The sequence below is a fragment of the Anser brachyrhynchus genome, assembly GCF_964034855.1.
Source record: "Anser brachyrhynchus genome assembly, chromosome: 9".
Classification (NCBI taxonomy): Eukaryota; Metazoa; Chordata; class Aves; order Anseriformes; family Anatidae; genus Anser; species Anser brachyrhynchus.
In genome coordinates this window covers 13,434,095-13,460,116 of record NC_137703.1, presented here as the reverse complement: position 1 = coordinate 13,460,116, position 26,022 = coordinate 13,434,095, and the positions used below count along the sequence as shown (strand labels likewise).

The window sequence follows — 26,022 nt, the reverse complement described above, 5'->3', positions numbered from 1 at the left end:
GCACCTTCTGGGATATGTAGTCTGTTTGGTGGGGTCTCAAGGTGGTGGTAAGAATAAAGCACAGATGCTATCCATCCTCATTTACAATCCACGTTAGCTGTAAGCTGCCCAGCACAGCCAAGTTTGAGGACACAGCTAGCATTAACGCTGATGCCCCATCTGTGCCGTGTTCCTGCTGACATCAGTGCCGTCCTGCGGCCCGGCCATGGCTTCAGTGCCACGTTGCCACTGATGCTACTTGGTTAACAATAAATGTACAAATATATTTTTCCTGGATCTGTTTCTCCAAGACTACATCCATAAGCAACAGTATAGGAGCAGGCCAGGCCGTCCAGCAGCTTGTAGGATGAAGCTCTAGAACTATGTAGCAAAAGTAGAGCTTAGTCTATGAGACTGACAAGACTATATAAACTACAGAGCTACCACCAACTCTCACATGGTGTCTGGTTCTTTGATGGGTAAAACCTTCCAGTGCTAAGAACTGCATGCAAGCTAGTCTCAAAGTTTCAGCAGTCAACAACCCCCCTCTTCTGTCCCTGTCAGGATCTAAGAGCAGACCCTTTAAGACTTAATTCCCTCATGGACAACATTTCACCCAAGGGAGGATGCCAGTGTCCACTCTAAGTCTGGTATTCAGACAGATTTACACAGCTCAAACTAATTTGTCCTGCAAACTCTCTAAAGGAGTGCTGTAATGACCTAAAGTCAGTCATATTCTAAATCTGTAACATAAAAAATGTATGCAAATTTAATAGCGGTTTTAGTAAAGGCAAGCTCTTTCAGACACCAAACCAGTGGCTAGCACCGAACCCTATGCAGCAGGTTCATCATCTACATTCACCCAGCAACCTGGCGCTTAAGTTCAAAACAGAATTACAGGCTCCTCATTTAGGCTCATAAGTGCTATTGAGAATGAATATAATGCATTTCATTTACAATTTAAAGCAAAGCCTAGAAAACACCATTTAAGTAACATCAGCCTTAAGAAGAGTAGTTTTCATTATTATGCTGAAGAGCCCACAAAGAAGCCCAGCCAGCGCTTCAGCATCAGAAAGAAACCAGGCAAAGAAAAAATTCACTCCAAGACTTCAATAAGGAAAAACAATATCAGCTCTAACACATTAATATTTACAGGTTTTGAAATTCCCAATAAAAAGGGTATTCTGTAGGAGGAAACCTAGATGTGATTGTGTTCATTCCTGAGAACACTTTCAAATCAAAATAAATGGATAAATAAATGTTGGATACTCTTTATCTACTTTAATGGATACGACACTTCTTATAAGCTCTCAGAGCACATAATTTCCAATTCTTCCTAAATTATTCAGGGAATAACTAAATCCTCTTAGACAGTATGCTTATTTTGTTCTTTATAATTCATTCAAATAGAAAAAGCTGACCTATATCTAGCTCTGATACTAGGAAATGACTTGGCTAAATACTAAGAATACATCAGCTAACTATCATAACTATCATACTGCTCTTACCCTAAACACTTTGCATTTTGATTTTTTTTTGAAATTAAATAAATCTGAGAATTATTATTCACAACATATGAAAATAACACACGAGTTTCATCTTATAGAAAGCATGATCTCTTTCTTTAGAATAAAAAACATTTCAGATTTGCTTGCACCTCATAGCCCCTGAAGGTACAGTCTTAAAACATGCAGTAATGAAGTGATCTGAAGCAAGTCAGTAAATCCAAGTTTGGCTTTCTGTTTTAAGACAGGTATTTTTTATCTTATTAATGATTGTGTTATTTTGTGAGAAATCTATTAGTTGCGCAAAAATCTTCTTTATAAAAATAAATGTTTTCCCTAAAACACTGAGCGGGAGCAGAAAGTCATTTGTTTCATACTAAGAAACAGCAAAAAGAAAAATCACATCCATAACAACCTATTTAAACTGAGTAACTCCTTCAGGAAGTTAGTGTCAGAAAATTTTAGACAATTACTTGACTTACACTAAGTGTTTTTATACTAAAGCCACTCCTTATTTCATTTACAGAAAGCTTCATACACAAGAGGCATTAGCGTTTTATTTTACTCGTGCTGAATCCTTCCAAACACAGACCATGCCTTTCACAACAGATCCAACAGCTTTGTGCTGCTCTCCTGATGCTCTGCCTTTTCACTGCTCAGAGCTACGGCTGAGATCTTTACCGTGCAATTCCAAGCTAGGTACCACATCTGATTTTATTCATTCTTCCACCATGGAAACGCTGGGAGCTGCCTCTCACTTGCTTCCATGACAACATGCAGTTATAATATCTGACAACAAGCACCATTACACAACACAGCCAGCCTCTAGAATGACTCATAAGAGCCCTGCAACGTTTCAGCAGAACAGGCACCCTTTCTGTAGTGTCAAACACTCAATGGTCTTCAGCAAATTAAGATACTATAAAAGTTACAACAGCTGTAATGCCTGGCATTACTCGTGCAAACTCTGCAAGTAAATAAAAAGGCTGTTTTTTTTCCCTTCACAATGCTGTTTGCTAAAATTTCTACAAGATTTTGGCACTTCTCAGTATAATTTACAAAACACATTTTTCCAATCTCACAATGGAAAATGTGCTTATGTATAATTATAATTATACAATGTTGACTAAAAAGAATGAATTTTGAAGACAAGGCCTACAGAGGAACTGACTTATGGTCCATAATTACCCATAGGCATTTTATCTGGATCTCAGGTTAATTGCTCCACAGGAACACTAAGGCAGCCGGCTCAGGTTTGATCGATTTAGATATAATGCTGGACAAACACCACTGTGGGCCTTCATAGACAGCTTGTGCAGAAGCTGCTTAACCTCTCAAGCAGGGCAGGAAACCTGAGCCAGTCATTCCGGATTCTCTCACATTCCACAGAAAATCAGCCCGTACATCTCATTAACTGGAACCAGACAGAGTCAGACAACCTAAATTAAAATGGAGCTATCTAAGTATATCCTCTTGTATCCAAAACCGAGGGCAGAAGTCACTTAAATAGTTCCCTGTGGTTTCCATGTGGCCTCACCTGTTGAGGACAGAGCCTGAGGAGCTGGAGGATGAAGTTCAGCACTGAGGCTGGGCACCAAGCCTCACCTGGGAAGGCCATGCTGCAGTGACCACCGCAGGGCTCCGCAGGAGTCAGACCTGAAGCACAAGACTTGCCAGCCCATCTCAGTGCTGGCCATGCCTGGGAACACCTGGGATCACATAAAACCAGCAACGCGTCTTGGTACCACACTTACCAAAACCACCTACCAACTCTGTTGTGTGGTACGTGGCTGTATCATTTAGTCTGGATAAGATAAATATTGACTATACTGACCTGAAAAAAGGTGGGTAACAATAAATATTGCAAGAAATAGCTTAGGTTACTCAGAATATGTTGAAACACACGTAACAAAGTAAGCTTTCCCCTAATTATGACTTGAATTCAATTTTTTCCATTATAATCTCGACAGAATACCAGTTTACACAATCATAGTTGCCCATTTTCACTTGGTTCAGATCACTGAAATGCCTAATGTACAATAAAATGTTAGAGGACTTCAGGATGCAAATATTTGAAATTCACTACAAAAATTCTGTATAGTGCTGAGAAGACAAGGGTTCTGACCTCTGAATTTATGATTCATGAAAAGCAAAACACTAGTCATCGGGCCTTCAAGATTACAGACTATCTGAGGAATCATAAGAAATGAAACTGTAGAATTTTCTTACCTAATTCCAACAACAATAATCAACAATTCTACTAAAGATTCAAGGCTTTAAGCATTGAGAAGGTAAAGAAATTCATTCATCAATAAAATCTTTGGATTCTAAACAGCTTACAGGAAAAAAAATATGGGAGATTGAGGCCTGCAAGTATTTAACTCAAGTAGTAACAGGGCAATCACTCAAAAATACTTCATTCATTTTTATATCCTCACAAAGACAAGAAAGCAAACTAAGCATGTATTTAGCCACATTTTTTAACAGTGGTCTGGCCACGTGTCATGTTCTAGGTTACAGGCCACTTTGACATGTGAGGTGGAAGGTGAGGTTGTACACTGCAGGATGATATCCTGGCTGTCACTTACTCTGACTACTCCAAGAGTCCTCACTGAATCCGTCTGCCTTCATGCAGAAACAAAGAAAAATGAAGAAGGCCAAGAGAATGGAAAAGATCAATCTTTTCTCTCTTCAGTCCAAGACAGGCATATATTCATTTTCTTAAATATTTACCTGAATTCTCAGTTCTGTTTCTGAAACTGTTTTGTAGAAAAATGCACAAAAACAAGTGCCAGAAACCAGATTCTCCTCCCCTCACCAGGCCGCAAAACAAGGAACAGCTGCTCTACTGCAATTCAATTCCTTGCCACACTGCTGCCACAACTTAAAATGTACATGCTTCAGAAGGTTGGACAATTCCATGAAAACTCAGGGATTCAGGATTATGAAACAGAGAGGTCATCTCCAGCTCCTGGGATCCCTGAAATGGAAAAGGCAGAAAGCATCATCCCTATTTTTTCCTGTTCAGATCCATTCCCTAGTCTGATGCTCTGGCTGCTGTTGGAAGCACAGCACCAGACCACATGATAACAGTGTGATCTCAAGATTTTTATTCTCCAGCAAGAGACAATGTGAATGCAAATATATATATATTTATATTTTTTTGCATTTTTTTAATAGTGCATTTTATTTCATGTGTTTGTTCGGTTCATGGTTGTTCAGGCTGAAGGACTAAACAAATCTTGAGCAGTACAACATAAGTAAAAATGAGCAGGTAAAGTAACAGGAACGAAACAAATGAAAAACTAACATTGAAAACAGAAGAAAATGGACTAATGGATATGCAAAGACAAATGACTAAGTGGTAATGCTATAAATAAATAACTATTTAATTTCTTTAAATTTCAAGAATAAGAAAGTAAAATGTGCCTTTTTGTGCTGGTTACTCAGGCTTAAACCAAATTAGCAGCTCCCAAGCTTTCATACACAAGAAATATGCTCAGTATTGTGTTCTGTGTTACGATCTGTTTCTTCTTCAGAAACACAAGACGTTTTATTTTACCTTTTTCACAGCTGCGGAATACTAAGGCGGCATTTTCAGAACCAGCAGTGAAATCTCCAATGCGCTGGACCAGCAGCAGCTAATTTATAGTCTATCAGTTCATGCCCATGTGCCTGATTATCCCTCTAACATCATTCCTCATTTGTTACTGTACAATGAACGTCATCGGTTGTTTTTGTGCCCAGTCATTCACTTGTCTTCTATCCCCTGCGGCTAGTTTAGCTAACCTAATAAAAAATATTAATCACCCACCTCTGCCTCAGTCTCCCTACCCCTGCCACACAGACACACACCGTACCTCAGATCGTTCATGACATGACCTTCTGGGACTCCAGTCCCAATCAAAGGGACCTGTTTTAATCAACTGAAAATCTATAAAACATCCTTCCCCTTTTATCTCCTAACTCCACCAATTTTAACTGCCTTTGATCCAAGAACTATCATTTTCAAAGACATTACTATAATTATAATGACCCTCTGATGACCAGATAATCCCATGCAGGCTTTTATCTCCATGTTCCCTGTTTTCAAAGAAGTCTGGAAGATCTGCGAGTCCTCACTTCCCTTTACAAAGACAAGCTGACTTCTCCTCAATATATGTTTATCTGTTAATTCTTCTCAATAATAATTTCCCCCAGTTTGTACAATAAGGAAATCAGAGCTGCACTGCTGTAGCCTCAGAGTACAACTCAGCACCTTTTTGAAAGGGCATCCTATTGCCTTTTTATTACTATTATTACTACCACTACTCTAGGAACACCCAGACAGTTTAAACAAAAAGGTTGCACACAACATAATGGACCCTTCATCCATATTAAACACAAGCTCCTTAAGAAATCCTGAGTAAATGTCATCTCATATTGACCACCTGTGCTTCTTGCCAAATTAATTTCTCTTCTATTTACACCTGGTTCTTCCTATTTTTAAAACAGCAAATGAGTCATAGGAACTACTCCAAGCTCAAACGTGGGACTGCCCTATAGCTGTTTTATTGCCTGGAGAAATATTTTACTCTTTATTTACTCTGGTTACCTGAGAATAGTTACCTGGGATAGCGTTATTGGCATCAGCAGTTATGATCAGTTGTATTTCATAGTCAATTTGCATGCTAGTTAATTTAGGATGAAACTAGTTAAGTGCTGCTCTGTAATGAGTCTTAATGTGTTGACTTTTAAAAAGCTGTGTACAGAATTTCCCTCGTGGTATTCAAAAAGGACAACAAAAATGAAAGAGTCGAAAAAAATTAAAAGCAGTAGTAAGGAGATATGATAAGAGTTTTAAAGTATAAACTGCATCCTGGCAGTTTACAGCTTCCAGGCAGCAATTTGAAGTCATTACATTAGATGTTGAATCAGAGATTGTGATATATTTTTGTATTTTCAAGTACAAACCTTATTTGTCATAATTGTTCTTTTTACACAGGAAATACTCCTTTATTACCCTGATTTGGCAGTTACATCATGTCCCACTAAGCTTTTAAAATGCGTATCATATTAAGATCCTTCTTTAAAATTAGATTTTCTATCTGAATTTATCTAGCTCCAGTTCCCAGACTGGTAATACAGATGCTTTCTTCTACCAAACAAACAAGCTTTCTAATTACAGAAATCTATCCCCATATATTTATATTTAGTCTGCGATCAAGTCATCTCCTGATTTTCCTTTGGATGAACTAAGCAGAGGTTCTTAAGTTTCTCATTTCAAAGCAGGTCTTCCTGAACACAATCTACAGTTACAACCCCTTTTCTGAAAACCCTTTCCCAATTTATCAGGATCCCTTTTCACACCGTGATTTCAGATAGGAGACTGCACATTGCAGCCAGAATCCAGAGCTCCCTCTCCCTCCTTCTCCAAGGGAAAACCAAGTCCCTTCTCCCCTGCTATATCTCACTGTGCGTTCAGATGCAGTTAACTACGAGTAACTACTGTTTGCTCGCTAAATTAAATTTACTATGAAGCAACTTTTACCCTGCTCCCTACTATGTTAAAGAAACCAAATGCTATTACCTGAGAGGCCCATAACACACGTTGCTCAATTAAGTTCAACATTTATCAGTCAGTGAGAAATATAAATAAATAGATATACACCCTATGAGGCAGGACAGAAAAAACAGAAGACAGGTGGAGAGGCTAGAAGACTCCCACCAAACATTCCTGCAGTCTGGTGGGTTCAAGCAAATGCGTCATAAAGCAGTAGGAAGAAACTGAAAATTCCAGAGTCAATAAAGTGCCGCACTGTGCCCGAACCTTGGACAAGGTATCTGAAGTTGTACCAGGAGACTGACACGACCACATAGATACTAGTCTCCAATAACAAAGTGAACTTCCACAAAGTGCCTTAAAAACTTAAGCTAACTAAAAAGGGGAACATTCTAAGAGAGACTACAAGAACATGGCAGGAAAAAAAATCCATGAGCATTCCTGTTTTGCCAGAGTCAAAATAAAATTTAAAACTATTTTGTCCTGATTCTTTCTAATGTTATTAAAATTACGGATAAGGTGGTCTGCTCTTCTTAAATCATTTCACAGAAGAGACTGCTGCAAGGGACTATGCACCGGAAACATTTTAATGGAGCAGAAGACAGAAAATTCATAAATGCCAAGATCAGCTTACAAAAGAGACAAAATGAGTCACAAATGCCTGTTATCTGTCTGGAGAACGTGCCAGCTCAACTACATCCTAATGCGCAGTTAAACAAAGGGTGGAATAGGAGCAAATGGACAACAGAGACAAGCTGTAGAGCGAGCCTGATGTATTACAGAAGTAGGTTACATGCAGCAAGATGAAATTCAATAACAACTGGAGTCACGTGGAACAGCAATAGGCAGCACAGAGACACCCTGCGGAATAGCAAACTGGAAAACAAGGCCAAAAGTCCTTCAGCTGGTGGCAAAGTAATTTTCAAAAAATAGACACAGAAGAGAGGCCTTGCCTTACATCAAACTGCAGTCCTTCAATTTCTTTTAATTATTATTATTTTATATATATGTATATAAAGCTCAGGGTGTAAGGGACTCTCTCTGGAACCTCGGGCTCCTTCTGTAAACACTTTCTAACAATTTCATGTGCAATAGACATGAATACTTAAGACTGAAGTTTTCTTGACAAGAAGAGAAGTGCAGTTTTAGGAGCATATTAAAATCGGTAATCTTAGGAATAGAAATCATGAGTCACGTAATGTCACGTAAATTGTGTTGGTGTTGGCTCCCCGCTGTAGCCAATGCCTTTCCTCTTATGAATTCAAGTACTGTGCTGGTGAAGTAAGGGGGGTGTGCTTTTCCCTTCCCAAACCCCTGTGTGTGTGTGAAGTTGGCACATGCGGGCGCTCACCGGTTTCGTGCCTTGCAGCACAGCAGCGATGGTATGGACTGGTGACAGGCTATCTGGAAGCGCTGCCTGCTGCGGAGGGCTTTGGTTGCCACTTTCACCTAGTTGTTTTTTTTTGATTGTTGTTTGTTTTGATTTCCTAGTTGTTCTGTCTCACTCAGAGCTGATTTTACAGAATTTCTTCGTATTTGTTCCATTATACCTCAAAAAAAAATTACTTTTTCCTGAATGAGCCAGAAACATGATAAAAGATGAAGGGAACACAGAATGTCATGGTTTTTGAGTCCTACTAGTGCAGGGTCTTTCTGGCTATGTTGTGCCAAAGACTCTGAACATTCAGGAAAAGCAGGCACTGAAGGCCCTGTTGATCCACTACCTTCAGCAAATCATCTAGGCGTCTTTTAGTATGAAGCCAAGAACATGGAAGGCTGTGAAAGAGAAAGGACTGTAGGTCTGTCATATAACTTTGCTATTTTATCTCATATTGTGCTAGTCATCCTCTCAGCTGAGGCTCGCATTGATTGATGAAGTGTTTTGAAAGCCAAATACAGGCCAGTCAGCCTTTCACCAGCTGTCAGTTTAGTAAACAGCTCTAGCAAGCTCCTGTGGTATAGTGTTTCTGTATGGCTGCCAAAGCTGCTGTATACATTCCAGTTAATACAACTATTAAGTAAATGACTGTCTGAGAGAACCACCAAGCCTGCAGTGAACACCATCTTCTTCCTGTTCTTCTATTTTGGGCTGTGGTATCAAGAGCACTCTCGATTATGATTAAGGATGTGCAGGATGATTTTTATCGTTTAAAGAAGTTAATGCAACCAAAATGTCTCAGATATTTTTAGAAAACATGACTTTGTGACTTTGTCTCTTTAGAATGGCCTGCATCCATAGTTAAGGGCTGATACAGTAACTTAATTTGCTCTATGCAACTAAGACTTTTAGTGTACCAAGATTTTGAGTTGGGTTTAAGCTTTCTGTCTTCAGCCTTTGTAGGATTTATAGTAAGTCAAAGAGAGAAAGTGTGGTGTTGATACAGCAAGGTAAACTGAAATCTTGACGTGCCCACTAGCTGTGCGGTCTCGTTGGAAGAGTTTGCTTCCCTTTCCTAGAACATGGGGTGGGGCCGGTGCTTTCTCCTGTGCTCCAGAACAGAGGTCTGTGAATTTGTCTTGTTCAATAACAGCTGCTTTGTAAAAGGTTCAGTGAAGTGGGTAGGATCTTAACCTTCTTTTTCCCTTCGTGAAAGGCATTTATTCCACAGTTATCTTCCTGTATTAACATTAGAATCACTGTATCTGTCAGAATTTTTTCCATTTCTCGGAAATGAGCCTACCATAAAGTACTGAAACACGTTAAGTGAGCTCCTAGAACCCTAACAGGGAATTACTTCGTATTTCTCTGTTCCTTCCCTACCCTCATTGACTTTCATAGAGCAGTTTTATTACCACACATTTGCTACTGATTCCTGTTTCAAATATGTTATTCTACCATCTCTTGAGACCAATTTTCTTCTTTATTCTACTGATAATGTTTTAAGACCTACCTGGTACTTGGTGTTGTAATTGCTTACACATTGACCCTGAGACACAGACCCCTAGAATGGCCTAGGTTGGAATTGGATTGTTGACCTTAGTGATCTTGAAGGTATTTTCCAACCTAGCTGATTCTGTAATTCCAATGGCTCTGTAACAGACAGTGCCCATGGATGTTTTCCTACCTTAAAGGAAATATCCTTCCTTAACACTGTCTCTCAAGTGTCTTTAATTTTCAGGCAAATGGAGATCGTGTAGTTTCATGTATCAGGAACGCTTGCAGATTTCTCCAGTTAGAAGGAAAAAAAACCTTCTGATGACAGCCAAGGCTGTTTGTGCACTAACCAAATGCTGTAATGAAGTTGTAGCAGGTAGAAGTCTAAAAGGGCACTATAATCACAATGCTGGTCTCACAGACATAGGCAAAGATATCAAATGTCAATAGGCTTTGACAAGGACATATGCACCCTGCCAGATGCCATGTTCATGTTAAGGCAGCAATCCATCAAATTTATTCCTCATGAAATGAATAGGAGTGTTCCTATTTCACAGCAGATGGGTAACTTTTTACAATCTGTCAAGGAAACTCAGAAAGCTTTAATACAGAAGCTGAATTTAGTGCTGAGACCTGATTTCTTGTTAACACCACCCCCACCTCCTAGCAAGTCTTCCCTGAATCCTGGATGCACCTGCTGAGGATCTGCCTTTTCTGGTTTTGCCCAAAGTAGCACCAACAACAGTCATGTCTGTACCATTCAAAATAATTAGAATCATAGAATTCTAGTATTCTTTCTAAAAAGTCTTGCATGAAGGGAGGGGGGAGGGAGGATCTACTCTGTGATGTACTAATAAAGCTGCAGTATCTCCTACACCTTGACTGGTTTACTGTCCCCTTCAAGTGATCACCTCTTGCTAGTAGCTTGTGTTCCTTCCAGTAAGTGCTTGGGCTCCAATGCAAAAAGCCGACTCACCTGAGCCGCATACATTCCCTGTACCTCCTTCATGTTTAACAAAGATTACCTACTGTAAGCTGCTGCTGGAGTAAATGCTGAAGTTGGCACAGAGGTGTTCTAATCTCCACTTGACCGACCTGGCTGAGGGTGGTTTTATGGAGGGTGGAAGGCACCTGATCAACACTGATGTGCATTTAGGCTACAGCAGATTTTTCACTGAGGAAGTAAGGTGTGAGGACGCAGTTGTTCCAGTTAACTGTGATCCTCTTTTCCTGCCTTTTTTTTATGGTGATGTCATGTATCGTGACTGTATGGGGTTTTCATATTCCAGAAAGATTGCAGGGGTCCTAGAGTTTGTGCAGTGCTGTTGCTTGCATTTTGAAAGACTCAAGGCTCCAAGTACTAGGCTCAACATTTAAAAAAATATATATAATCAAAAATGGCCTAGTTCTCAAACTATTGGTTAGAGCCTACTTGTTAATACATCTCCGTTAAAAATATTAATTTGTACCATTTTTATCTTTGCTATAATGCCATCTTATGGCAGTGAAAGTAATACTTTCAGAAAGTAAATTCATACTGCTACAAACATGTGATACCGCATAGCTTAAAAAAATTAACAGTAAGGAAACAGGACAGTAGAGCTCATGTTTACACTTCAGAAATTGCTTTCCCATAGTTAAAATCACCCAGAACAGACTATTTAAAGCTGCTTTCTCATAGGCTAATCACAATATTAGCAGCAACTGTTTACAGGCAGTATATGCTTAAATTTTAAGCTCGGGAAAAGTCTGCATTAAAAATCTAATGATGACAATAGTTCTTCTGTGTAGATATATAAAATCCCTACAGTCACTCCTGTAATTCCTTTCTTCTTTATTACATCACCAATTTAAATCCAAACAGTAAATTGAATAAAACGTCCTGCTAGTGAAGAGCTTAATGTTATACAATGGCTGCCACAATCAAGTCCCAGTTTCACTTGTAAAATTGAGCGGATACTAAAAGAGCCACATATCCATGCTGAAATGTAGTATCATTCCCAGATAATATAATCTGCTGAGACTCATCTTGATATACTTGACTGAGATATTTAATACTTGCACTGCTAGCAAACCTTCTGAAATTGTAGTTGCAGTATCTTCTGCAAGTTCCAGGTTTCATATGAAGCCCTCCCTTCTTTTTCCCACCTTAACTTTGTGATGTTTATCTAGAAATACTTTTAAATACATTTTTAAATATAACAATTATGGAAAGGATGGTAAATACGGCTGTAAGTGATCAACTTTTGCAGTTCCTGATCTGTAAAAAGCACAATAAAAAAGGAATTATGGATATAGATTTATTTTTAATCATCTTTTAAATGCATCTTACAACACCTCTGTGTTTGTCTTATTACATATAGCATTTTATACATGCCAGAATTATGTTTATAGTATTTCAATTAATTTTACTTACTGAGCAATATTCTCGGAATAACGACACATGGCAAAACTGGTTAAAGATCTTCCAAGAAAGAGATTCAAAGGCAAGAAATGTTTGGGCTTAAACAACTGGCAGAAGCAGTTTGATAAGCTCTGAAATTTCAAGTTAAGCTTTTGAATTTATACACTTAAACGTATGACTGAAATGGATGAATGGAGCTACATGGTTTTCTGTGTTTTTTCTTCCTTTCCTAAAACATGGCCTAAAAAACAGAAGCAGCAATAAGCATGCCATATTCTAAGAGCTAAACACTTTTTCAGTATCAAATGCCAGAAGCATATTATACTACATTACTTGCCCAGAATAGCACAAATGCATTGCAGTTAGAACCGGTTTAGTGCTCCCTGAGCTTCAGACAAGTCAGTTTCTGAATTTGTAGCACAGCACGGGCCAAGTACCACTTAAAGTTAAAATGCATTCCAAGGCAAGATAGTGGTGTTTGTCATCAAGAATAGGCACTTCTCAGAGCTTGGGTTTTTATTAAAGAAATTAACATATTTGTGAACAAGAACTGAAAGATCAGCTTCTAACCAAATCCCCTAACACTGCTAGCTGACGAACTAACTCCTCATCACAGGGAGTGTAGAAGGAAGATGAAAAAACCAAGGGCCACAAATGCCTGAGAACATTATTTCAGCTTCCCTGAATTTGCAGAGGAGAAGGGTGCAGTTAGCAGGGTAGCAAGGCATTGCTACCACTGTGACAGTTCACTGCTGCAAATGGAATGGGCATTAACCCACGGGATATACGGCCATGCCGTGGCCAGAATGTAGCATCTGATCACTGAACTCTCCTCAATACTTCAGTAACACAGAGGCCGCAGATCAATGTAACCCCCCTCAAGTTCCGTGCAAGGCACTCTGGAGACCTCAGCTAGGGCAGGACACAGGCAGAGGTTCAGAAAGGCTGCTTTTGCTGTCTATGGTTGAACCTGTTTGCACCATCTATTTCCACTGCTGGGTGGGTGGAATTTTTCCCATGAGAGATGGGTGATGTTCCTTGAACCTTCTGGTAACATCCAGAAGGGCTGACATTAGTAGAGAAGGCAACTTTAACATCTGAAAACTGCTAGTCTTCAGGGTGCTGTGGCTTCTTATAGGAGCCTTTCACTGCAGACTCATCCTCCATGCTACAACGCGTTTGCGCACATGATTTCTTTCGGGCATACACCTAACGCTAACTAGGCATACACCTAACGCTAACTACAGCGGAAAACAGCGTTACCGTATCAGTCACCAACTTCTTCCTCACTTCTTTAGGGTGTAAGACCCTTACCTGAGCAATGCTTACCCCCAAACCCCAAGTCTCCTCTTTAGCAAGGGTCCTCTTACCACCACCCAGCTGGGGAGAAGGTGACCTGCTGCAAGCCCTTGAGAAGGAAAGGAGGGTGCAACCCCACCTCCAGGAGTCCTTGCCTTTGTACCGGGAATAGAGGGGCCTAAGCAAGTAGCACCACGCCATGCCATGGCACCCAAGAAAGCCAAGCAAATGAAGGGACAGCCAAAAACGCTTTTTTTCTCTTTTCCTGATGTTAGATCAGCTGCAATGGGCGGATAAAGATAGGATAATAAAATATCTTTTCCAGAGGAAGAAACAATAACAGGCTCTCTTCCTTTCAGTGCACTACTTAGGAATATCCTTATTCATTTTCTACAAACACTTCCAAATTTGTTTTTTTTTTTTTTCCCCCCGTTCTTTTGGCCATGAACATATGTAAGTAGATCATTTTAAGAACTGTCAGACTTAGGAAAAAAAGCAGGCTTTCACAGAGGTAAGCTATCCCACACTCCAAGAAGGGGCTATTCAGTATTTTATTTATCAGCAAATTTCTAGTCCTGACTAGTCAGAAACTGGAAGAAGCCTCATGCACTCCAACAGTATTTGTTCAAGCATTAACAGTTAAGTGCAACCCCAATATTTATGCAGAAAACTAATACTGTATATTTTGGTTTTTAAAAACTAACAGTATCTAAAACCTGTTATGTCTACCTAATGCAGAGTTGGATAATGACCCATTACAGAAGCTACAGAATCCATCTTCTGCATGAACATTTGCAGCAAGAAACTGAAATCCCTTCTAAGATCTCACACTCATTTACTCTAAATTCACAACCATAAAACAGATAATAAGCAAACGTCACATTAAGAGGAAATGTTAGTTTATCCTTGAAACAATTACCAACAGATAAAATACTTAATATTGACATGTCTAAGGACATGTTTAAACAAGTTTTTGTATTATTCTAGCTTAAATTACATCAGGAAAGAATTATTCTTGTCTAAAGCTGAATTTAGCTTGGTAATAAGCAAAATAAACCTAATCCTTTTTTTCTTTTTTTTTTTTTTAAGAATACTGGTCTCAGCATTTTTCTGTATTTCTTCCTGTTTCATTATCATTTTTATCATCAATTAGTGTTTCATTATAGGAGATGATCATCTGCTAGTACCAGTGAGTTTAAACTTTTCTCAATATTAACCCTCTTCAGAATTCTCCCCCAATCTATATACTTCAGATTTGACTCGTCTCCTCCTACCTCAATAATAATCAATAAAAATCAGTACTTACAGCAGATCTACAGCGAAACTGAAAAATGCAGTGTCTTTCCTACAGACTGCACTAATAAATGTATATTCTGTATGGAAAGAAGGCATTCCTTAATCTTATTTATAGATTGTTAGCAGCCAAAAAAAACAGAACTGACAGAGACTAGAATTTGTCATGCTACATGTTTTAATTAAGACTTGAAATCGCTTAATCCTTTCTTTCAAATACAATTCCTTAATCAGGAAATATGTGGTTGCTATATGAACTGTCATCTTACTGTGGCTATGGATCTGGTATTCCTTAGCTGCATTATTCCCCTCCAGGGACAGGCAGCACAATGTAAATGGCATTTTTCAGTATGTCATTAAAATACCTCATATTTCAACTTGTTGGAGGCTCTCCATTTGCAAAATAACTTTCAGAAAACTCGCATCTCATTTAAGTGTCTCCATTTTCATGCTTTAATGCTAAGAATTACACAGAGCTCTGTGAAATACGAAAATGAAAGCAGACAGAAAACACCATTCATAAAACAGACTTATAAATAAATTGCTATTTCTGACTAGCAAGTAACCAGAAAGCATGCAGACAATAATTTCAACAAGTGGAATATTACCTGGGTGGAGCTGGCAGCAACCGAAATGCAGTCAATGAAACCATGTCTCCGAGTGAAAAATGCAACTATCTGCTGCCAACGGGAAGGCTCATTTCGTAACTCATCTGTCGAGCCTTTCTTTGCCCACTGCTTGTGCTTTGGGCCTACAGAGCTATGGCTTGAGCCCGTGTTGCCTCGATTGGCGCGAGAATAGAGGAGTGTGTTATTTCCGAAAATGTAATTCATCTCTGCAGCTCTGCAGGTGGTTGCCAGGCAGTCTTACTTCCCTACCAGCTGCTGAGTGGTGAATGAGCAGAAAAAAAAGATGCAGATAGAATTACAGCAGCATCGCTTACAAACCAGGAAAACAAAATTCTTCATAGCTGATGCTGTTCTTCTTCCAAGCTTTTCTACCACCTACATCCTTCCTCTACCTGTGATTGCTCGAGAGTATGCTCATTATTGTAATTCTAAGAAAAAGCACAAGTAAATGTTTTCCTTCTTGTTCCTTTTTCAGAACCCACAGGATCGAAAGCTTGTTTGATCGAAAGCTTGTTTTCTCTTCCTAGAGAAATAATAATACCTGCACCTAACAGGTATTTAAGAGAAATTGGATGGCAGGTACAGTACAACGTTAGAAATCCACAGCTAAAAGGATGGTGGTGCATGGTAACAGCTACTGGGTGGAGAAAGCATGGATCACAAATCACCAAGTTTCAATCACTGTCTCCATTAAGATCCAATAGCATCTTTTCACTGCCTGCATAAATTATAAACATGAACTGAATTAAACAGGGAACATGCAGCAATGCAGCACAACTTCACTTATTCACTGGTTTCAGTCTTCTGAAAGCATTCCTCAGAAAAAAGGAGACCTCGTTCAGAATGAATAGCCAAGAAAAAATCACTGGTTCCTTTTTTATTTAAAAAAAATCCTCCCTCTTTAGCACATAAAACTACTCAGAAGGAAACACATACCCTTCTGAACACAACAGTCATTTTATATTGTGTATCAGTGGATGGCTAGTTTTTTGTTTTTGTTTTTTTGACTCAGCAAGATTAGGGATATTAGCATTAAACACTAGAATTCAACGCTTTGTTGCTCTTATTTTATCACTAACATGTCAGGATCTTAACACCTATCTCCAGAATTCTGCAAGTACTCTAGGCGTAATATGAAAACAACAAATATATCGTGACCCAAAGTTGTACCTCAGAAGTACAGGAAATGGCAAAAAAAATCTGAAAGATGCTTATTGTGCACTAATGAATTTTCCATAAAATTACTTTGATTTCCAATAAAAATCACAAGACTACTAGTGCTATAGGACACAAGACACTAGTGCTATAGAGCACATTTTCTTTGCTCTCTTCACAGTAAAAAGGAGAAGTCGCACAGTAAACAACTAAAAGGTTATCTGGAATTCAAGTTATCTTACTGAATTATTCACTAATCAAATTTTACACTTTTTTTTTTTTTTTTTTTAAGTCCTCCGGCTCAAATGCAAGAGACTGCTTTAGGAAATCAGTTACGTATTGAGGCTTTCAGTACAGCTTGCCTCCAGAAATCCAATACAAAATTATCAAAACTGCCTGTCCTATTTTCTATACAAAATGCTCTAGTGGTCAGAACCATACACCAGGGAAAACGTTTTCTTAAAAAGAAAAGCCTCAATATGGTTAACAAAGGCAGAAAAGTCCCTATATGGGCTTACAACACCGATACAACCTACAACAATAGAGTTTTACAAATCTACTGACTCACAATGCTGATTTTAGCAGAAATTATTAAATCCCTCCATATACATTTTTGGGTGCAATATACTCTTCTGCATGTGAAATTTTCACCAACTGCTTATGTTACAATGCAAACAAAAATAATTCAATATTTTGTATTTACCGAGATATTGGTAATAAGATCCATGCACAATTTACTTCTCATTACTAGTACACTTCAATAACAACACTGACAGCATTTTTCAGACAAACCTTATTAATATTCATAAAATACGATAGCTTATCACTGTAAATCATATGAAGCTAGGTCTGATTTGGGCACAGTCCTTAAAGCTGTGTTCATAAAGAAGGTAACAGAAGTAAAGATACGTCTGAGACACAGTAGAACATGAACTAGAAACTTTTTACAGTGTGAATTTTTCTAATTTGAGGGAAGAGAAGATTGTAGCCTTACCTGAACATTTATATTGTTATAGTCACAAAAAAATGTAAATAAGAACTTAAAAAAACACAGTTCTGACATTCAGGAATTTTTATTCAAAATTTCTGTTGTCAACAGAGTAGGAAGACAAAGATGTATAGATTTTCCTCCCATCCCAACCCCTAAGTTCAGTGCTGAAAGCAAAGCTGCAAAGGACACTTTGGAGCTTAAACAAGCTGTATAGTTCTTAATCTGTGCCCTAACACACACGTTTCCATGTTCAGAAAATGCATTCTTTTAAACACTTGCCAAGATTTCATCACTATACATATCGCTATCGAGATACTGCTATGCAGTTCAAAGTTTTATGGTATAAAAGAACACAAGCTATTCATTACTGTTAAAGGAGAAAATTTAATTTTATATACACAAATATCTGATAGAATGTCCACTGCGATGGCCTAGCTTGACTTCCTGCAAAACAAATGACAACCATTTGTCATCTTTAAAGGTGTAGGCTTGCCACTGGTTTGAATTAAGCTGTTTCATAGGCCGTATTCTGTGCAGGTCAGATCTAGAATAAAACACTGTTTGCACATCTGGTCTGGAAAATTGCCCTCCAGAGCTGCCCGGGTTTTGCTGGCTGGGAAGGAAGAGGCACTCGGGAAGGCTCACCAGGACACGCTGATGCGGACAACACAGTGAAGCAGGGGCTGAGCAGAACAACCAACCACAACCAAAACGCTTGGTCATGAGCAGGACCAAAGGCCAAGGCACAGAGAGGCATAAGCAATTAAAGTCAAAAAGGAACATCCTGTGCCTTATTCTGACCCCTGTATGACAAACTCTTTCAACTGTGATTGCTAGGGAAGCACAGCTATCCATAAATCAAAACTGACAGCCAAGAAAAGTGTGTTTCAAAAAAATTCTGCACGTAATATTCATACACCTATGTGTCTCCATAGGCTTCAAAATGGACAGCCACACGGGCGAGTATTGTTTATAATTCTGAAAATAATAATACATAATAATCCATAATACATGGACAAGAGCCTATTTTTCTTGACATTACATGGACCAGTTTGAAGGTGAGACAGGTAGGCTGTATTTTAAGGCATTTTCCTTCGAGGACTGTTCCCACTCACCCCACGACAAACCCAGGGCATCACTGACATAGGGGCTTTAGAAATCAGCACTTCAGGAAAGGCAGGTAGAGACAAAAATTCCTGATAGTGAAGCCATGAGGCTTTCCTTTTGATGCAACAGAGGGACAAAAGTCCAGAGAGGGACTTCAAGCAGAGGTTAAGCAATCACACTGGTGACACGAGACAAGCAATCTGTGCTGGTACCCTCTTTATGGATATTAATGGTATTGAGCAGGATTTACTGATGCCTAAGAAGATATAGCTGCAATTATTTGTAGAAGCCTGCACTATGGTAATGAGGTAAACCCAGATTTTACAAGTTACAGCCACAACAACCCAAAGGTGGCAGCATAGCCTACATCTAGAAATGATGCAGCATCACGATAAAGCAAAGGGGTCTGGACAGGAAGAACACTAGCTTGTGCAGGTGAAAATGAAGACGGGTGGGAGGTAAAATAAGGACTTGTTTTGAACAAAATGCATTTCAGTGGAGTCTGAAGGTAGTCTACACCTACACGTAGTAGTCTACACCCACATGTAGAAATCGCAGTAAGTATCCAGAGGAGACAATCCAAGAATCCTCAGTACAGAGGTTAGGGCTCAAACTGCAGCAAATGGCCTATGGAGTCAGGGCAGGGCAGGAGACTCACCAGGGCGTCTGAAGAAGCCCTGAGGAGAGCTGCTGTCATTCCCTCCCCATATTCTGCACTCTAAACTGATGGGGACAAAGAAAACCCACAGCCAAACAAAGGCCTTATTTACTGTGAGGCAAGAATTAAGAATAGACAGATAAACATAATTAAGATTTACAAATCAGTACACACAGTACGCATACCTTTCTACAGCTTAATAAAATTACTGAAAGATGCATCTGCTTTTGTAGCAGACACGGAACAACATTATTTGTTATGCAGCCAGTTAACAAGATACAGTAACCACTGTGATTAAATGTACTTAAAAATTAGCATCAAGTACTTGGAATGGAAATACTCTGATTTTGTACTTGAGCCATTTCTTATTAGCAGCTTGCTGGGACGAGTTAAACATGACATACCGTACTTTAATCTCAAAGAAAGCTTTCCTGCACATACCTCCACCAGCAGGCATACCTTGAAATTGAAATATACAGCAACAAAACTGTTTGCATATGCAAACAGCAGTTATATGTCAATTGCTCTTTAAACAACAAGCACAACTGAATTCTTTGAAAAATGTCTTGTTAGTTTTCTTATCACACTGCTAAACAGTACAAACTGGATAAACTGATACATTTTAGAGAGTAAATTCAAGAAGAACCTAAAACAGTGGCAGGTGCCTATGTTCAGTACCGCTTACCTTACTATTAAAAAGTAGAGACAAATGAAATGCGTACAACTAAATTTAAATACTCAAATAGAAGACTATATAGCTAGCTCCCAAGGTGGGGAAAAAACACTGAAAAATATAATATATGGGACCAAAAGGATGGCCTTTGATCAACTGTAATTTACACAGTCAAAAAAGTACATATTGCAGTATGAAACCCACAGATTATTCCAGAATAATACATTACTAGTAGAAGGATGAACATCAACAATTACTAAAAAGCATTCGTATTACACCCCCATAACCTACCAATCTGTGTAGATTAAAGTGCCTGGTTTTCCGTACACTGCTCATGAATCTTCTGCCCATCCTTTTGGCACGCCAGACTGATAAAAACATCCTATGTTTAACACAAGTTTCTTTAGCCTTTCTTCAAAGTGAGCCCAACTGCACTGAGCTCTCCAGGGAAATCTCAGGGGAAATGAGTACAACCAGTTATTAAGACAACTTGATGTTGATTACTATATCCTAGGTTGTTCCAATGTTTGGATTAATCCACCTTCCATCTGTTACAGTTTTTCTTTCTTATCTCTGTTGACAAGAATTTGTTGAACAGATCCACATTGAAAGAGAGGCAGATTTGGTCAACGGCTTCTTAACAGGAGACACAAACTGATACCTCTGCACATATTTGTATATTCCTCAACTTAAAGGAACTTTAAAAGTAGCAATCTGTTAAGGACTTGGGCAAGGCTTTTTAATTAACAGTTGCAGAGCACCTCCTCAAAAGCGGCCACCAAATCATAACACTAGCCTAAAAATGAGTACTTCTGAGGGTCTGTTCAAGTTGGTCTTCATAATTTCTGCTGATCTCCCATGTACATCCCTAACTACAGAGGTACTGTCTTCCTGCTGAAGATAGCATAAAGTTTTAAGGGTCTCCATTTAGGTAACAGTAAGAGATTGCAACTTTCTCACAACCATAAATATCAGCTGATCTTGCAAAATGCATGTCAGCCTATCTTTAATTAATAAATGGAAGCAGCATCGGCAGCTTCAGGGGAACCTTGCCTACCTGGCTCAGAGGGAAGTAGGATTTAGGAAATCATATAAGCAGGAAAACGTACTTGGGCAAGTAGGGAGGTAGAATTACTTTGACTGTTGTCTCACCTTGAGCATGCCTTTGTAGTTCAAGAAATCCTAATGCCCATCATTTCACTGAGCTTTTCCACTCTCTTAATGAGCAGAGGAGCCTATTTTAACAGGTGCTCCACAAGCTCTCAAGACATCTGGGGAAGCACTTGAGAGGATGAGGGGGATGGAGGAGGAGGGTGGGGAGTGGCTGCAAGCAGGACAGACCGGGAGAGGAACCTATCCATCTTATCAGCACAACATTCAGAGACTACCAGCAGCTGAAAGATTTCCAAAGTTACAGCTGGACTGGGGGATCACTGGAGTTAGTGGCTATAATTTAATCATTCTATAAATAAAGTATATAAAATATAATATATAAACCTGCTAATTTCCATTTCCATTTCTGAATAAGCTTACGTTTCTGAAATAACTCGCTAATTATACTTTTACTGACCTAACCTTACTGACTTGAGTTTTGTTAACAATCTCCTGACTCAGCTCCTTCCCAAACGAGGAGTCACACTGATGTATCTTTCACTGTAGGGTAGCTGTTCCCTGTTTGACCACTCTTTATTTCTCTTCTGCGAACCATTTCTAGTTTGATATACCTTCTGATATAAGAAACCATGCAGTTCTCAAGGAACACTGCAGATTTCAACAGTGATACAATAATGCAATTTTATTCCCATTTGCTTCCCCAGACATTCTTGCTATTCCGTTTGCCTTTTTGACTGTTACTGAGCACTGAAATGATTTTTCCATCAGTCTATTTTAACCCTGAGCTCTCATTCCTCAGAGACGATACAATGAGGAGACTAGTTTTTCCTGACATACTTATGGTAACCTCCATCCATCATGATTACTGATGTTCTTTCCTACCCTTTACTTTCCTGTTGGTTTGTTGTTTCCTTTTGATGGTGTTTTTTTTTTTTTAAATTAATTAAACCCTAAGTTTTTTTTTCTTAATCCACGACAACCTAATTTTTCTATAAGCCTTTTCAGGGAGTTACATCGCATGCATCTAAGAAAAACTAGAAACCAACATCAACAAGATGATCTTCATGCACGCGCTCTAATACCTTTGTGCAGCAGAAGACTCTGCCATGCTTTCATCACTTCCTCATCAGCACTTTCTCCAGGCACTCACTGATCCTGCCCTTTACAACAGTTCCTCCATTTTCCCAGTTCAGAATGAGGCCGAGTTGCCATTTCTACGAGCCCTTCCAGATGCCTCTTTAAGAAAAGTACCACCTTGCCATATTTCATTCCTGTGATACCACAGTCAATTTAGGCAGACTTATACATCACTGTAGCACTAACAGGTACATAGTTTGAGTCCATTTAAAACTATTCAGCATAAATACCAATAGGTCTTGAAAACACTTTTACAAAGATGTCTGAACATGTGTCAAAAACAGGTATACACTAAATGGGCTCAAGACATTTATCCCACAGAGTAAAACTACAGTGCATGTTGTCAGCTGGACCAGACAGCAAAGCCTGTGACACAGCTTTGGGTATCACTTACATTGGAAAAATTTTTGAAACTGTCTACACATACATTGTAAATACAGGGCTGTAAATAAAATAGTTATCCTTTCATGTGCAGATCACTTTAAATGAAGAATACTTCATTTTAAGACATTTTTTTCCATCATATTGCATCATGACCTGTTATGTTGTGTAACCTTACAATGATTTATTACTCACAGCTTTTTTCCTTGATAGAAAACTAATTGTCAGTCCACGGTTTAAAACCTTGTTTGATATTAGATCTATCACAGATTTCGCTTGGTTGGAGTTTTAATATTTCTAATTAATGGAAATATTAGATTGAAAAATGAAAGTATGATAGAAAAGCTAAATTCAGCCTTACAATTAAAATCTTTTTGTAGCACCACCATCTAGTGGTCGCTCTTGTTAGCAGTGTATTGCTTTCCAGTACACCAAAGCCAGATCAGCTTGGTCACATTTTATTTCATAGTAACTTGAGAAACTCTCATGCTGCAATCCCAAATTCCTACAAAAAATTTTGAAAGCTCGTACTGAAGAAACTCTAGTACTAGCTGCCTGCCTACCTGAAAACATTCAAGTGTCCGGGACAGAATACTTGTGAAGGAAGTTTGACCATTCTTCTTACCTGTTCGTGATTGTCTATCACCAAGCACTCAAAAAAAAAAAAAAATGCATTTTACAGGATGAAGAAGAGTTTCACTTCACCCAGTGTTAGATAACAGAGGATAACAAATCTCATAGGTTAAGTTTACATCTCTGATGCTTGAGGTACATAGTATACATTTCCTCATAAACTGACAAAGCTCGACCCTAACAAGGCAAAAACATCACGTGCCCTGTCTTATGCTTAAACTTCAAATCAGTACAGATAGTATTGGTTACTTCGTGACAACTGCAAACAACCAAAATCCTACCTTACCCTGAGGTAGCTCACCCCTCTTAGACAGGAAACCACCTTGAGTTACTATGGCACTTAACATAAAACATCTGAAAAGAGTAATTACATGCACATCCTCTAAACATTTCAGATATACATTTGACTTTTTTGGTTACTGAAGGATGCTCTTTGAAAACCATCCACGTGTCCAAGCAAGTTGCAACAGCTACTTTAAGTCCTACAGATGATGAAAGCTCCTCTTGAGGACAAAAACTATTTAAAACCTTGCACACCTCAGTTCTTCATCATCTTCTATCCATGTTCTGCATTAGTGTTCTAGGCTGTAGAGGGCTTGCTAAAAAGAGAAGGTATTCCTCAGAAAATCTGATTCTACTGCCCTCTGCAGCATTTCTCAAAAAGCAGCATATGACTGCAAAGCAGCGTTTACATCCAAAAGGTTAGCTTGGAGAACAACTCCGTATTTGAAATTTAAAAAGTATTTAGCAAGTCTAATTAAAAAAACAGCCTGTGTTATTAGTATAATGAACACATCCTCTTTCTTACTAAAACTTCCCAATGCCCTCTGTTACATTTTGTTTCTTTAAACAAAGGCACTATTGAATACAGCTAATTAAGATCTTGTATACCAGCCAATACCTGGTCCCTACACCACAGTGCAGTGAGCCAGTCTAACAAACAAATTCACAAAGCTCTCTCAACCCAGAGCTGTTGCTGCTAAATAGATCTTCAGCATGAGCTATGCCAACACCAGGAACATGTATTGAAGAGAGGACCAGCTACGCTAAGCATTCAATAGCAACCTTGGGTTTCTCTGACATACTTAAGTCAAATAAAAATATAACACAAATAAAACTCAAACACAGGAACTACTCTGTGTACTTTGGTTTCCCTACAGTTCAGGCAGTGAAAAAGACACCAAGGTAATTAGAGCCCTTTGAACTGTCTCAAGTACAATGAAAGAGCATCTAGATTGATCTGCTTCTTAGAACTATCTCATATAACCATTATATATTTTTATCACTATTTGCAGAGGTATCTGGATTGTGAAATATATTAAACCTGATCTCTAAGTACAGACAGTTGTGCAGTTTGCCTCTTTGCCTTTTTGACCCCTTTATACTTTCTGAAATGCACGACTAAGCACACTATAAATTAGGAAAAGCTTGTGCATAGAGTCCACCTTAAGTCTCCAGTGGCAGAGGGTTTTTTTAATATATATATAATGAACACACACAAAATGCAATGTATTACTTTAGGTATCCATGAATTTATGGATACCTAGACATGGCAAAGTGTGTTACTGTGTGTGTGCCTTCATAAGCAACACAAGATTGAGGTCCTAGCCCAGCCCAAAATGAGAGGTTTGTTGCGTTAGCTTTCTTACAAGGCTCCTCAGAAGTTAATAAAGCCCACTTCAAATAGGTTACTCATTAGGATATGAAGAATACAGCTTGTCTTGTGCTTCCCTGAAGACTACAGAAACACACAGAGGATTTCTTATGGAGTTTAATGTAAAAATAAATGTGTCCAATAACACTGTTTACATTTTCTAAAATTTTAGAAAAGAAAGACAATTATTAAATACACCCCCACTACAGCCCGTTCCTCTGTAGAATCCTTAGAAGTAGATAATAAAGAGCTGATGCTCAATATTTTTCCTTAGAGTTACACTTCCAGAACATTTTAAGTTTAGAACAACTTTTTTTCTTAAAATATCCTGATGCTTTGTACAGTACTCTGCTAATTTCAGGCAAAGGATACTACCACACCAAAAACTCAAGCTAAAAATGTCAAAACTGAGGCCTACCTTATCATTCTAAACCCCAAATACTCATCATTATCAAATCATTTTTCCATTTTTTCTTCAAAAAAGAGCCAGATAGATTCAGAAGTGTTTATAGAAAACACACCATTTAGTCTGGCACACTAAAATATTAAGCTATTCAGAAAATGATTAAGCTGCATTTCCCTACTAAGTAAGTAAATAAAACTGCCTGCTACAACCCCCCAAAATCTCACTCACTCCTCTTACTGGATTTTCCATACAGGACCTTGATTCAAACATTTAATAAAAATGAACTCAGAACTGATTCTGCAGAATCCTTGTAGAAAACACAAAACGCAGCTGACAACGGTAACCATAGCGCCCAGTCAGAACTCCATCTGAGACCTCAAGTTACGTCGAGATTTGTTATTGGGGCATTTTACAACATGTGCTTTTAATCATGATGTGCAGAACAAAGTCAATACCTTAATGTCTATACAGTGATTTTTACAAATGAGCAGTTCCATATAAGGAAGTGTATCTGATGAATTTTTTTCCCCACAAAAGTATATCCCTAGAGAGTATATCAAAACGGTTCACTCTTGTAACTTAAAAAAA

General features: G+C 38.6%; 1 protein-coding gene across 17 annotated transcripts in view; it reads right to left on the bottom strand.

Moving 5' to 3' along the window:
• DLG1 (discs large MAGUK scaffold protein 1) overlaps positions 1-26,022 on the bottom strand; it is a 167,075-nt gene that overhangs the window by 78,850 nt on the left and 62,203 nt on the right. Inside the window, exon 1 of one of the 17 annotated variants that reach the window (XM_080604851.1) lies at positions 15,506-26,015. The exons of 14 other annotated variants lie outside the window; for them this stretch is intronic. In XM_080604851.1, the coding sequence (XP_080460977.1) occupies positions 15,506-15,730 (225 nt within the window). In that variant the 5' untranslated portion in view covers positions 15,731-26,015. Of the gene's footprint in view, positions 1-15,505; positions 26,016-26,022 lie in introns of those variants that run through there. 2 more of the 17 variants (XM_080604856.1, XM_080604852.1) reach the window with 2 other exon arrangements.